At 36.8% G+C, this 15,364-nt stretch overlaps 1 protein-coding gene across 1 annotated transcript in view; it reads left to right on the plus strand.

Annotated features, from left to right (window-relative positions):
• Positions 1–15,364, plus strand: part of CNTNAP2 (contactin associated protein 2) — a 1,227,711-nt gene that overhangs the window by 414,133 nt on the left and 798,214 nt on the right. Inside the window, exon 3 of the mRNA XM_080386067.1 lies at positions 11,905–12,015. Within this exon, the coding sequence (XP_080242193.1) occupies positions 11,905–12,015 (111 nt within the window). The remainder of the gene's footprint in view (positions 1–11,904; positions 12,016–15,364) is intronic.

Raw genomic sequence — 15,364 nt, forward strand, 5'->3', positions numbered from 1 at the left:
TAACTGTTGTGTTTATCTCAATGTTTTATTTAACATCATGACTTGCTTGAGCATTCTGTGAAGTATCAGTGGATGCTGTTGCGCCTTTTTGATATTAATGCAAAACAAAACCCAGACAACACTAAACGATGGTTGCTTCTCATCTTTTTCTCCCTTATGTCCCCTTCAAGCCAAATGATAAGTCATTCACGTGTTAGACCTCTACTAGTTCTGCCTTACAAATGAAAGAACAAGAGAACAAGTACCAACTAAGAAACAAAACACATGGTAAATTGCTTTGTAAAAAACTATCTCCAGCTGAATCTGACATGTCAATCACCAATTAGACAGGAAATAAGTAAGAATAAATTAATAAATTCCTTCATCTGAATAAAATCTGTGGTATAAAATTTGGTCATTTATTTTCCTGATAAAGTGTACAAACAATAGTTTACCACACTTAAAATTATTTGAAATCAGTGTCCAGCTGTGAATTGTTTGATATTGCTTCTTGTGTTCATGCTAAGGATTAATAAGGGCTGGCATTGGTTTTCCCTGGGGTAGAATTTTGTTCCCTTTTAAAAAGAATATAGGAGGACCTGCAAAACTCCAGATCTGTATCTCCTCACAATAATGGAAAAACTATCATAAACTTCGGGATTTTTTTCCTTATCTTTCTCTCTGCCCACCTACATCTATCTTTCCTCTCCCCACCCCCACCCCCCAATATTTTGTTGCCTTCAGAACAGCTAGAGCTTGGGCACACTATGTTTTATGGAATTAAGAACTGGTTGGCATCTCAAAACCAGAGATCGCTGTTTTGACTGGAACTTCTGGCCTTAGCTATCAAAACAAAAACAGTTGACCTATAATTCATAAAGATATTTTAAAATGTTTGCTATTTGCTTTCGATAAGTTTAAATCACTTTAACCACTAACTTTACTCCCAAGTTTTACTCCTTCTAGAAAACTGCACATACAAGAAAGACTGACAGGGGGTTTGCTTGCAGTGGTGGCTGCCCTACCCTGTGTCAGCAACAGGAGTCCTATAAATACTTTAAAACTGTGAGTCAAATGTTCTCATCTTTACAACTTGCAAGCCTAGAATATGTAAAAATGTTATGTTCAGCTTCAGATATACAAATTTATGCAAATCTTGATGTGTTCTTATAGAGGTGAGGTGTTTCCTGCAGTCTCTAGGGAAGCAAATAAAGATTCTATCATTCATTATTAAATGCTAGGCACTTTCATACCTTGGAGGAAAAGGTAAAACATACCCACAAAATGTGCATCCACTTGTTCCTCCTGCTGTTGCTCCAGTGTGTGTAAGGATGCTGAACGCTTACTGGAACCACCTGGCAGAATTTGTGCTGGCCTGTGACAACATTTGTGAGCCTGCTCTGATTTATGTATCCTTTCTTCAAGGTATTAGTGTAAGAGATCTGGGCCTCTGGTGTCAAAATTCATTGCTGTGTTACACTATGTAATAGGTTTGAGATTCCCAGTACATGTAACAGAAGTCTGAGAATACTGCATCTCATAAGTTGATTTTAACCAAGCTTGCACTTTAAAATCTACGATACAGGGATAAATTCAGAAATCTAAACTATGCTTACATCTTACAGTTACACAATGTTCCTCAATGTCTTTTTTGTTGTTGCAGTTTTTAATTTCCTATCCACAATTTTATTAATCAAAAATCACCTAAGATTTTTGCCCTACCCTACCCCCCCCCTCCACCCCCCCCAAGATATAAGCAAATTCTGGAAGCTTACCTTCTGGTTTTGGGAAATCGGATCAAGACCAACATGATCCTAAATGTATGCTATACTCTAGATTAATGCAACCATTAGGAGAAACCATCAGGAGAAAGTTCAACGTATTTCTTCTTTCCTCTATTAAAATACCTTTTGAGGAACATTTTGATTATACTCTCAGTGAAATCAAGCATTATGATAATTTTTTTTTATATGGTAACTTGGTACTTTTTTGGAAACATGGGAAAGAGCACTTTAACAAAAGAGTTTGCCAAATGCTATCACAGCTAATCCTCCCGTACTCCAGTGATACAAACTGGGAAAGCGTGCCTTTTGTATGTACTTGCAAGGGAGGAAAAAGGGTTCAAGTAGAAGAGGAAGGAAACCAAGGTTACAACTTCATTTATCTTTTCCTCTCAGGGAAAAAAAATAAAAATCTGTCAGTATAATATGGTTTAATTAATAGATCATGCACCTTTTGGTTTTTCCTTGTATCATCACATCGAAGAGTAGGCGTGTGATAAACAGCCGACTAATAGCTTCTGCTATAAATGTGACATCTTTTTTTCTCCGAAGGGGAGATGAAAGTAAACAACAATGCATAAACATGTAATTAATAAGGCCATTGAAAAAGAACTGAATTTAAGTTTAAGTGATGTTTACTTTCTTCTGTGCAAAGTTGAGAAACAACTCTGCTCCATTTTGCATACCCTGTTAATTTCTAATTTTTTCTCATCTAACTGAACATAGTATGTACTTTACGTGCTTCAGAGTATTCAATATTTTGTCTGTCTGGAAGGAGCAGAGCTTCCTCCCTAGCTTTATAGGTAAAGGGTAGTTTTCTAGGATAAAAGGTATTAAGATGGGAACCTACAGCTTGTGCTCGGAGTTAACTTTGAGACCTGTGATAAGCATCTTAGCCTATTTGTAGGTGGGCTGATAAAAATATTATCTCTTATGAGGTTAATTTCTTTGATGTTCTGAAATGATTTGAAATCCATAGTAGTACGTTCTATATACCAAGTTTAAAATATCTTTGCTCTATATCTGTGCTGTATTGCTTTGAGAGTTAATATTTGGCTTTCTGTGGGTGTGCTTTTATATTCAAATGGACAGCAATTATAAACTCCCTTACTGGGTGTTTTGACCTTGCTTAAATTAATTTAAACATGGAATAACAGCTCTGAATTGAGAAGATTTATGTTGATTTAAAACTGCTAAAAGTAAAGTTGCTGTGTAAAATGCTAAAAAATTAAAATAAGTATGTATTGTCAAGATACAATTACATGTGTTGTTCTTGTTAAAGATAAAAGCTTAATTTTAGAGATGGAAACCTGCTGAAGTGATGATGAAAAGCTAAACTTGCTGTTAAAAATGTTATTTAGGAAACTAGTTATCGTGTGTTATTTTGTTATGCCTGAGTCCTAGAAAACAAATCAGACGCAAAAAAAAAACACCCAAGAAACCCCCACACCAACAAGTCAAACCATTGATATTTGTTGATATAAGGTTGACTGAGGAAGAACATAGGTTGGGTTGGGTTTTTTATTCTAAGTGAGAGTTAACAAGATAAAATGTGAAGAATTTAAATCTTTTCTTACTGTAGATACAACCTGCAGATGATAAATAAATGTTTTTATTTTTTTATTAATTCAGTTGAATGTTACTAAATAATAAAATAAGATATAAGTTAGTTTTAAGGATCTCTGTTCTTTGCAAATGTAAAATAATAAAAAATACATTATTGTCAATTCAGAATTTAAAATATTGACACAACTGAAAAATTAAATGCATCATTTTTGATAAAATTTTCTTTTTTTCCTTTGTGAAATGTTGAAGTTCTGATAAATCTGAATTTCAAGAGACTGCTCTATACACCTTTATACTCATAATGATTCCAAACTGAATGATTTAAATAAAAAATAAACCCTAACCTCTCTGGTTAAATTGTAGGTCATAGTAATTAATTATGTTTACCTTTTCTCATTTTCAATAGTTAAAGACAGAAGTATGGAGACTGCTGTGGAACATGTTGTAGGCCATTTGATGATAGGCAGTGCAGCCAGAAATGTCTGATAGTGGTCATATAATACATCACACATTTGTGCTAATGATATATTACCATTTATAATGTTTCCCAGGAATGCTTACAAATGTTTATGAATAAATCCTCAAAACAAGAAAATTTTTTTATGTATTAGTAACCTGGTGCTTGGATGGACTAGGGCACCCATTTATAGGAGTCAAAACATGTAGCTGTACCATGACCTTTCGGATTAATGAAGCTTTGGCTACTCTTGAGAACTAGTCAATAGATAGCAGGAACAAAGATATTTTGGAAAATTTTGTAAACTACAATTTGTCTTGGGGCATCCAAATACATTTTTTTAGAAATGTGGCCCTTGTGGCACATCCAGCATTGCCCAAACACTAATTTCTGAATTGGGACCAGAACAAAGAAACAGGCCAGCGCTCTGCTGCAGGTGAAGGAACTGCTGTAAAAAAACATTACCAGAGACTTGTTCCTTTCCTTACAGAGATGTATTTATTTCAAGATAAACACTTGAAATAAACCTCAGAACACGTAATATTGAGCAGTAAGGGTTGTGTGTAGGCCACTAAATTAATGTAATTTATGGCTTCACCTCGGAGGGGGCAAAATAGCTGTTACATTTTGTTCCTTTTCAGCAGCAGGCACTCTTTTGCGCTGCGTTGCCTCTGTTGGTTGTATGCAACTTGAAGTGGAGTATGAAACATCTCAGGTGATCAGTATGAGCTACTGTAATCTTTTAGATTACATCCGAGCTCCGGAGATACTTACAGACAAGCTTTAGTTACACTTGGACTCATTGGCTCGTGGAGCCGAATGTGACTTTGTACTCCCAAGCAGCCTACCCTGTGAACCAGCAGTCAGGTGGGGAAGCAGCATGCTTATGCAGTATGAAGAACTTCTAAAATTTCCTAAAAATATGCTCACAACAGCACAGTGAGAAATAACAGGTCACAGCAATGAAGGCTGGTGGGAATAGCCAACAAGAAGTCAAATAAGGCTTATGGAAGACTTGGATTGACTTTCAGAGTTGCAGATGGGACGGTAACTGGGAAAATCACTGTTGGGTGTGCAGAGTATTACCCTGTCTGCACAGGTGGAGTATGGGTGGCTCTATTGTGGCTTAAGTTATTTAAAAATTGTGTTGGTTTTCATTACCCTTCTAATGTAAGCACGGTACAAAAAAAGCCCCACTTTGTACGGTAGGTGGGATACATGAGCGAAAAATGAAGTTTCCAGCCTACCAATCGTCATCCCTATGTAGTTGATTAAGCAGCCCAAGAAACATTCTGGGGAGTAAAGTTAGCTTTTTGTCTTAAGAAAGAAAGAAAGGTAGGTATAATGGTGTATTTTATTTTTTTTTTAATTATCTTCCACAGTCAAGAAAAACACAACAGAATATGCATAAGGCAAAAGTTTGTAGAACCCCCCACATGTACCAAAGGCTGGTATGCTCAGCAAATCCTCCTGACAGGGAAGTGTTTCCTTTCCACATAAGAGGTTTTCCTTGAGAAGTTCTTTACTGATTTCTTGCTGACTGAAGAACTTGGAGCATGAGGCATACCCTGTGTGGTATTTGCCAGCCATTGCCATCAGTGTGTATCGTTTTCATTAGTGGCCCTTCTGAGGAAAGGGCTTCTCCAGCAGTGTCCCTGTCATACGTGATGAAAGGTTTACCTAGTACTTTATCATACTGAGCAATAGGCCTTTGACACAGGGTGAGCATTGCTTTTCTTGTCATTGAAATTAAACCAGTGATAAGCTGTCCTCAATAACACCCAGCTTCTAAATTTAATTTAATTCTATTTTTTTAAAGGTGTTACCATTGACCATGAGCTGGTTTGTAGTATCTCCTGCTTTCCAATTAGCATTGCTTTAAAAGTTCATTTGAAACAGCACATAAAATGTTCTAGCAATTTATGCTTATTTATTCCTACTCTTTGGGGGCACAAAGCTTTGTGAATTAAACACAGTGGATTCTAGCATTCATTTCAGATTATAAAAATTTGCCTATGCTATATGAAAAGTAAGGCTGTCTCAGCATAGTAATATGCTGCAATCCAAAACAGCTGCATTAATATTCCTATTGGTTGTCATTGGAGATATGCCAATTCCCATATGTATTTATCCACGTTCTGGAGTGCCCTTGCAGTCTCACAACTGCTTTTCAGAAGTGTTTGGTGGCTTATTCTTTCTCCTCAGCACGCTACAGAGAAATCACTCTACATATTCAAATTGGAGGGGGGAAATGTGTTTAGGATAACTAGCATTTAGTGCACAGTACAAATTAAACCCAGATGATACGATTCTCTCCCTTGCTCCCCAACATTTACATTAGAATTTATATTTTAAAACAGGAGTCTTTTGCATTACAAGTGAAGATTGGAAGTTGCTTTAAACTTTCTTTGCCTGCACTTGACAAGAATTGTGGTATAGTTAATGAGTTGGGTATACTGGTAATAGTTATGATTTTGGGGGTTTGTATTGTACATGTTCTGTTTGTAAAGTGAAAATATTGTGCAAAAGGGAAATGCTTAAGAATGCTTTTTGGTCAGAAGCGATGGCTTTGTGTATTTTTTTGCTGAAATCTTTTTTTAATGATACTTCTGCTTGACTCATCTGTTTTATATTGTTAGTGAGTAATTCCGGACTCAGAACACATTGATACTGCAGTCATTTGCCTTTTTGCATCTAAGTTGATCAGCTTTTGAGTTCTTAATTTCTGAATATCATATATGGGCTTTTTTTCAGTACAGTTGTTACTGGCAGCATGTTTATGTCTTAGAGCTGGTATCCTACAGCAAAATGATGACAGGGTTTTACACTTTGATAGGAAATTTTGCCTGAAGGTTTTGGAGGAAGGGTAAATTTGTGGATTTTGAGCTTGATAGCTTTTTTTGAAGATCTGTTCCTTAGTGCACACTGGACCTTAATGACGGGAAGCCTTTGTTCTTCAAAAGCCTTTTTAGTAAGCTACCATGTGATGAGTGCAACTTATCAGTATTCAAATATTTTTCTTTTTTAGAAGCACTGTACACGGCTTTCTTTTTATTTTGAAGACAGAATCTTTGCAAGAGCTTCTGAGAGATCTTCCAATGCAACTTCAAATTCTTAATCAAACCCACCTGTGACTGTGTGTACTGTTCCCATTTCTTAAAATTTCCAAATGTATAGTTGTTTGTATGCATTCTAACATACTACTAGATAAAAATGACAAGAAGATATAGAGGAACTGCAGATTGTCTTTTTCATCTACTCAGGCTGCTTTGATAAGATATGTCAGCAACTTTACAGGTGACCTGTTTATCGATCAGGATGCTAAGCATTTGAACAGACTTCTGTGAAGTAAAGCATCGAGGTTTTTTTACTTTGTGTTGCCCACCAGAAATCATTGAAGTCACTGGTATAGGGAGGATTAAGCTTTAATAATCTCTGGGGTTGATAAATCAAGAGTTTGCGTGTGTATGGTCTGCTTTGTGCTACAAACACGTGTCCCTTCAGATGGTTTGGTCCCTATTCCCCAAATAGGCCATGGACTGGGTGGGAATTCAATCAATTGCAGGTAAAGCAGAAGACAACGCTTTCTTTAGTCTATGCATCATGATGGGAAGTCTATATAAATAAGTTATAAACTAGAAATAGACTTTAAAACAGGAAAGGACAGGTATACTTCTCTGGTTTTGCTAAGTGTCAACACCACAATATAGGAGAGGCTGTACTTGGTAGGACAAAAGATCTGTCTCACCTGGTACCTGGTTTCTAATAGCCAGATGCCTGAGAAAGTATTTAAGAACAGAGCAAGGTCATCATAGCCCTTCCCTTCTATAGTCTTTAGGTCTTGAGGAATTTTAAGCTTGTGGTTTGCAGAGGTTTTGTATTTGTATTTAATGACACCGGGTGACCTTTCTTCTATTGATCTAATTATTTGAATCTCAAGGAAACTTGTTTCTGATGGACAGGTACTGTAATTTCCCTCTGAACAAGGAGGTGAGAGTAGCAAATGTCATCATACCAATGACAAAGTTACCAGTTCGTTCTGTCTGAACAGAGTTGAGTGGAAGTGTGGTTTTGCTTCAGGAAGTTAACATTTAAATGGACCTAAGCTGGCTTGGATGTTAATACATCACTGAGATAAATGGGATGGAGGAGAGTTTATTTCTCTGCTGCTAAGATGCTGGCAGGAGAGTGTGCTCTGTAATTGATTAACAGGGCACAGTACATTGACTTATATGGGGAAAGCTATTATATCTCAGTAACAGGAAGGTATATATGATTCTGGTTTTAGTAAGTAAAAAATTGGATTCTGTAGGAAATAACTAAAACTGCTGAAAGAACCAAAGGTTCCCAAGGATTTTTTTTTTCCTCTTAAATCTGTGGCATAACAGCATTTCATGTTATGAAGGAAGTTTAAATAGCGCAATATATTTAAGGGAACTTTCATACAGGGCTAGAAATATTAGCTTATGTAAGCAGTCTTTTAACTTTTGTTCTATTGGACCTAAAGTCATGAGTTATTGATGACATTTAATATCTTTTTTTAATATCTATTCATTTGAGGTATAATCTTTTCCTATAACTCATGTACAAGAACAAATTATTTCCCACGAGGGTGGCGAGGTGCTGGCACGGGCTGCCCAGAGCAGCTGTGGATGCCCCATTCCTGGCAGTGCCCAAGGCCAGGCTGGACGGGGCTGGGAGCAGCCTGGGCTGGTGGCCCGCATCCCTGCCTGTTGGGATGGTTGGACCTGCTGATCTTTAAGGTCCCTTCCAACTCAAACCATTCATTGAATCTATATTTTATGGTGAAACCTAAATGAGTGGGCAGATTGGGGAGTGAGTTTGTTTATTAAATAATGGGAAAGTGAAGTTTGGATTTTTTTATTATTCTTCAGCTTATTAGTTGCTATCCCAAAACAGGTGTAGGAAACAAATGCAGTTCTAAACGACAGTGAAGGAAAACCGTATCAACTGTGTTTGGTTCTGCCCAGCGTTGGCGATTCCAACCAAACTAAGAAAGCAGAGGTCCAGATTCAACACTTTGAAAGCCCATATACACCAGATAAAGCACATTAATAATTGGCTGTAAAAACTGTGACTGCAATGGCAAATACAGAGTGATACTCCCTGTGGGATCTCATTTTTCTTTTTTGGCTATGTCAAGCTTCTCTTGCCTTAGTCTCTTGAATCCAAGACGATGCATTTGTGAAGTAGAGACAAGGCAGGCTGTACCAGGGGATGATGATTTAGAAGTTAATTCTCTTTCCAGACAAGTTTTTCTATATTTCCTTTTGTATAGTTTCATCAACAGTAGCACCAATACAGTAGCTGTCAAAACTAAAGGAGGAGATTTTCTCAATAGCTACTATGATCTGTAAAAGAATAGAAGTTCTGACAAACTTCTACTATTTAGACATGTGTTTTTTCAGCTGTTGTGGTGTTTCTAAGTTGTGGTTGGGGTTTTTTGGTTTGGGTTTTTTTTTGGTTGGTTGGGTGGTTGGGGTTTTTTTTTGTGCAGAAATTAAGCTTTTGCTCATATTTTATCTCTTTTTAAAAGCTCTGCTGTTGTTGTTGCAATTTGGAATAGCTCTTGTTTGACAAGTTTTCTTCAGTATATCATGACCAGTAGCCTCCCATTATATTCAGTAATTAACCAAACCACATAAGTAGCAAACAGTTTTGTAGCTAAATCTTTCTATTTTTAAAATTAACTCTTAAAGATGCAGGTTTTTGTCCCCACCCTACCCCCCACGTACCAATATGAAAATCTGGGTGGGGGAAAATTCTACAAATCTAATAATTTGCTTTAAAAATACAGAAAATAAATAAATAAAAATTAAAAAAAAAAAAAAAAAAAAAACAAAACAACACAACAAAAAAATCCCACTAAGTAACTAAACAAAAGTACATGTTCAACCTTGGCTCTCATTATTAATGAGATTATTTTTTTTCGTAACAATAAATATCATGTAGGATATGCATAGGAAAATGCTATAAAGAGATTTTGTTACATATTTTTTTAAAATAATTCTGCTTGAGTGTTGTTCTACTTTTAAAGGTTCCATTCTGTTTTTACCTAGACAACAGAATTAATGACAAATTACTTCAAATCTCTAGCTAGTTAATGCTAATAATGAAGTGGCAGCGAGAGCAGTTTTCTCTAAGTCTTTAAGTTGAAAAGCTCCTTATAATGTACTACCAAAATATGCTATTGGTAAAGAAATACTTGAGAAAAACAGAGACACACTTGAGAAAGACAGAGTCAGGTAACTATCTTTCTGTGATTATGGCATTTAGGGCAAAATTTGCAGTGGGTACTTCTAGCTTCTGCTCACTTCTATTCATAAGCTTTAGCCCTGCACTATGGCGAGTGATCTAATAGCAGCCTGGCACTCAGGGTATTAAAATGTAGGCCTTCATGCCACAGCTCTGCTGCCAGGGAGTGGGCCTGTGCAGCCCTGGCATGCGGCTGGGGTGGCGTGATGTGCGCACAAGCGCTGAGCCTGCCTGGCTGCTGGGCGACCTGCTGCGCCGCTGCAGCCACAGCAGGCGTGGGGGGAATCCATCCTGCTGGCTTGGGGTATAAACAGTAATGCTTAAAACCATTTATCTTCCCCTTTCAAAATTCTGTCATTAAGTAGTGCGATCTTTAAGTGAACTTTAAGGTTGTTGGAATTGTCCTTTAATTCAGTGCAAAGTAATTGCCTGTGCTTGTGTGCTGGTATGGATTTTGTTTTCTCCCTTAACAAACTCTTGGAGACTTGCAAAGGAAATTAATTTTTTTTTAACTATGAAAGTACTGATTCATGAAAAAAATAAATGGTCTTATATATTTGTGCTCTTGTTTCTATTGTTGTGAAAGTAATTTTATTTTTCATTACATGAGACTGGAAATTTTGTGAGAGCTGCATTATTAGTGACTTAATTCAGTCATAATCCTTTTTTCCCCCGCTCTTAAGGTCCTCTTTTTGAGGGTAGGACTAATTCGGTCTCCATGTGTGATCCGGTCTGACCAAATGGCATTTTCTAATTGAGCCAGCGCTGTGTGGTGTGTCTAAGCATGGAATATGCTGCCTACCAGGGGTGGTCTGATGCTTTCTGTACACCTAAATTGAAGGTGTTTCTACCTCTAGCAGAGTTTCTGTTGCAGAGCATGTGTTTAAAGATATTGGTTAAGCTGGCTGGTGTAAGTTATGGGTTTTTCAGGTTATACCCGAAATGTAAACAAGTAGTTTAACCCAGGTATGTCACCCATCTGCTGAAATAACAGGAAAAACAACAACAGAGGGGGCAGTACGTTAACCACCTATGTAGGTGACATATTAAAAGCCAAGTCTCTCTGTTCTAATTTACATCACTTCATGCAACAGCAGATCTGCTTTAAACTTTTTCCTTCATTAGAAAGGCAAAGATTCTGATCTCAGCTTTTTCCATCTTAGATGCTAATACCAAATTAATCTTCTTCCTACTGAGTAAAGTAGAAGTGAAGCGCTCCAATAGATTATAGAGATTATATTTAAAAACAGAAATATTTTTTCTGTAAGTCTGTAATATGTGATAATTAATAGACGTTTATTAATGTACCTTAATTTAAATAAATATCAGGTTATCAGCGCTTCTATTACAGAAGTGAAAGCTTATAGCTTATCTATTTCTTATGAAGCTCTCATAACAACACTAATCTTTAGCACTATGTTTTCATGTCACCAAATACATTCCAGATATATCAGGGCAGGTTTTTTTGTTTGTTTATAGTATCCCTAAGGAGAGTGGTGGCCCATGGTTAGGAATTGGCATTACCTAATTGTGTCCTTCATTGAAGTTGTCATTTTCTCATGTCAGGGAGTGTGTTTGTGGCTTTTCTTGTTGCGTTTTGGCGTGGGCTTTTTGTTGGTTTTCTTGGGTTTGTTATTGTTTTTGTTTGGTCGTTTTCTTGTGGGTTTTTATTATTATTATTTTGGGGTCTTTTTTCAGAAATGTTGGGATGTGGCCATATGCATTCCACATGGGCAAAGCTGACAAGGCTATGTTATTACCCAAAAGAAAAATAAAGACCACATTGCTGCTTAATATGTGTGAATAATTAACAGCATAAAGTGAATCTGTTTTCTTGTGTTTCAGAAAAGTGTGATGAACCTCTGGTGTCAACATTACCCCACTCCTCCTTCAGCAGTTCATCATCTATGACAAGCAGCTATGCTCCAGGGTACGCCAAGTTAAACAAGCGAGGAGGTAAGGGGTGCTCTCCACCTTAACGTTCATGTATTCCAAGAAAAAATATATTTCATTTTTAATATGTAAATGTTTTTTTATGTAAGATATTTTTGCTTATGTTTGTTTTAATGAGGTTTTTGCTGTCTGACAGACCGTTTTTGTAAACGGAATGAATTTGTATTTTATTTTATGTGACAGTAATTGCACTCCATTGCACCACAGGGAGAAATATACCGGTAATAATATGTAGCAGCATGGGCCAAATGCCTAATGTCAATGGAGTCATGCAATACAGCTGTGTAATTGACTTCAGTTAAAAGGCTGTACCTGTGTTCATTGGGTCAATGAACTTTTGCAAGGTCATGGTTTTTGGAGCAAAACTAAACAGCTTTGATGTGCTTTGTTGATTTAACTTCTTTCTCACCTTAGCAATGACTGCTTTCATTCAGTTTTTTCTAGCACTACAGGAACTTTGCCTTTTGTATGTATTTCTCTAGTGCAATGAGGTATTGAACAGAAGTAACAAAGCCACCTCAGTTTTTGTGGTTGGAAGAATAGGTGCATAAGTTGGGTCTACCTGGTCTAATTATACCCTTAGGCATATTTTTTTTTTCATGGTCTGAGCACAAGCTTTTGTCTTCATGTATAGGAATTTCAACAGCATTTGATATTTCTAGTCGTCTTTATAGGTAACATTTTGATATCACTTTCTAAATTAATTGCATATAAATTATACATTTAAGCATGAAAATTTAGATTAACAGAAAATTAATATACTTAATACTATTGATTTTATTTTTTTCTAAATAGTATCAATATAAAAGTCAAAATCTAAAATTTCAGATTCTCATAAATCGATACCAAAATCTTATCTTTGTCCTAAAAATACATGTCAAAGGTATAATGAATTGACTCAATGAACCTAGAATTTAGAAATACTTCCACTGTAGGGATGAAAAAGAGAGAGCAAGTGACTAAAGTGTCTTGGTCTTCTAAATCCTGAATATCTATAATAATGGGAAAACACCAGTCTTCTAGAATGTTGGCTTATTTGCACTGCTGCTTTAATTTTCCTGCTTCTTCAGCAATTATGTTGTTCATGACTGGATACCATATTGTGCCAAAAAATAAAAACAACAACAATAACACCCCCCCCCCAAAAAAAAAAGCCCAAAAACCAAAACACACACACAAAAAAAACTAAACCCCAAAACCCCCAAAGAAAACATGGAAGCAAAAGTAACAATCTTTTGTCTTTGAGTGTTTGCAAACAAAATCTGAAATACGATTAGATGGTGGAACACTTTGAGGTTAAAAACAGAATTTGTTGCATCAAAATTATAGCCTAGGCTGGTCAAGTTCTCCCACAATTTTTTTATACTATTGTTTGTGCAGCTTCCAAGCCAAAAAAACCACAACAACCCGCAGCTTATGATCAAAGCCATGAATTTACTGTTAGCCTAATTGTAACTTTAATCAAAAAATACTTATTGTACTGGCTGTTATTACAAAAACAAATAAGCAAAATAAACAAAAAACCAACAAAGAATCCAAAGTTTTAGGGAGAAAATTCTCAATGCTAAACCAGAATTTTTATGCCTGCTTCCTTTCCCTGGTGTTATGCTTGCATCATCACAGCAGCTCTGATTTTTATAGTAGATGGCTCTAGCTGGGGTGGGGGCTGCAGTGCCTGGTCAGTGTCCCAGACTCTTTACTGGGAGGAAAATTGATGAGTTAAGACCTGCTGGTCAGACTAAAGGACAAGAAAGAAACACACAGGCAGCGGAAGCAGGGACAGGTATCCTGGGAATAATATATGATATAGGGACATTGCCCAGTTGTGTAGGAATGGGGCCAGGAAGGCCATGGCATGGCTGGAGCTGAACTTGTGACTTTCTATACTTACAGGGGTCTTACAAGAAAGATGGGGCTGGACACGGATACAGCTGTGATGTGGCTCAGGTAGAGCCTGGGGGCTGAAATGGGGCCAAGCAGGGGAGTGGGTCATCCACTGGGTAGGGCAATTATGGGCTGTTGATACCTTCAGGGCCCTGACATTGATCTTTCGTTATTAGTCTGCAATCCCATTTGTCTGAATTCTTTGTATGTGTGTCTTACATGTGTAGGATTCTTGTTCTTTGATCTATGGTTTCCCACCCTCACCCACCTGCTCTAAAAACAGTTGTAGCCAGGTCTTTCTTTTAATGACTAGTAATTGGCCTGGTGAGTTGCTTTATAGGCCTGCTCCTTCTGGTACCACCTTTTCCTGTACTTTCAATAATTCTGCTATCATCCTGTGATTGTAGTTCTCTACACTATGTTTTTATTCTATGGTAATAGTTTGTTCTCTGCAGAATGTCTGTTTTAGGTACATAAATATCAAAATTGTTATACTGATAGTCACTAGCCCATGCAATCACAAAGCAACATTAAGGGTAAAGCAGTTTAGACTCTGTTACCTGGTTGTTAGAGAATCGCTGTGACAACTAAATGAGCTAAACAGAAGCTGAAGATGAGCTTAGAGACACTATGACGTGACAAGCTCTAGTCCTGCAGCCCTGCTGAGCTGATGCAAAGCCCGTGGCCTGTCAGCAACTTTGGCAATTTCTTTGGATTTAGGCCTGCAGACTAGCAGATAACATTGTATATGGGTCCAAAAGTTTAGGAGAAGACTTCTGAATGAGAACAGATGTTGTTTTATGCTGGTGTTGCCTTTATTTTGTGACATGCCTCTTAGTAATTCTCGTTCTTTCTCTTGCTGTACGTCTGAGCGTGGGTTCTGGTGGGCTGTTGTGTCCCTTAATTTGTGTTCTCAACTGTTTTTTGGCCAGATGAAAGAAGTTAAGGAACAATTCAATTCTAAAACACCTCCTATCATTTAGGTTGAATTGTGCTGTACCTGGTCATTTATGTTTGTTTGCATTCTAATCCCTGCTCTAAACCAGAAAACAGTCACTAGAATAACTTTGAAAAATAAAATTTTGATCAGCTTGGTGGGCAGGGTCTTGAAATTTATTTTAGATGACTATTTCTCCTTTTATATTACTAGACTACTTACATTGTAAATGAAAGGCAAATCAGACATTTGGAATTATTTTTTTTTTCATTTAATGATATTTACCCTCACCTTCCTTACCCTTATAATTGTTACAGTGAAGTTTCTTTTAGTGATGTGTCTTTAGCAACGTGGATCTACAGTGCTGTCATTAATCAAACATTTGTTTAATTTTCTCTGTCAGAAGGTCATTTGAAAATTAGTTGCATCTCTTTGTTTAAATAGCAACTTCTTTAGGCTATCTCTCTCCATCTGTTAATAACTATGAAGCTTAGCATATGTACTTTTCAAAACTGAAGCTTAGGTATGTAC

Source organism: Falco punctatus (assembly GCF_963210335.1).
Source record: "Falco punctatus genome assembly, chromosome: 4".
Lineage (NCBI taxonomy): Eukaryota > Metazoa > Chordata > Aves > Falconiformes > Falconidae > Falco > Falco punctatus.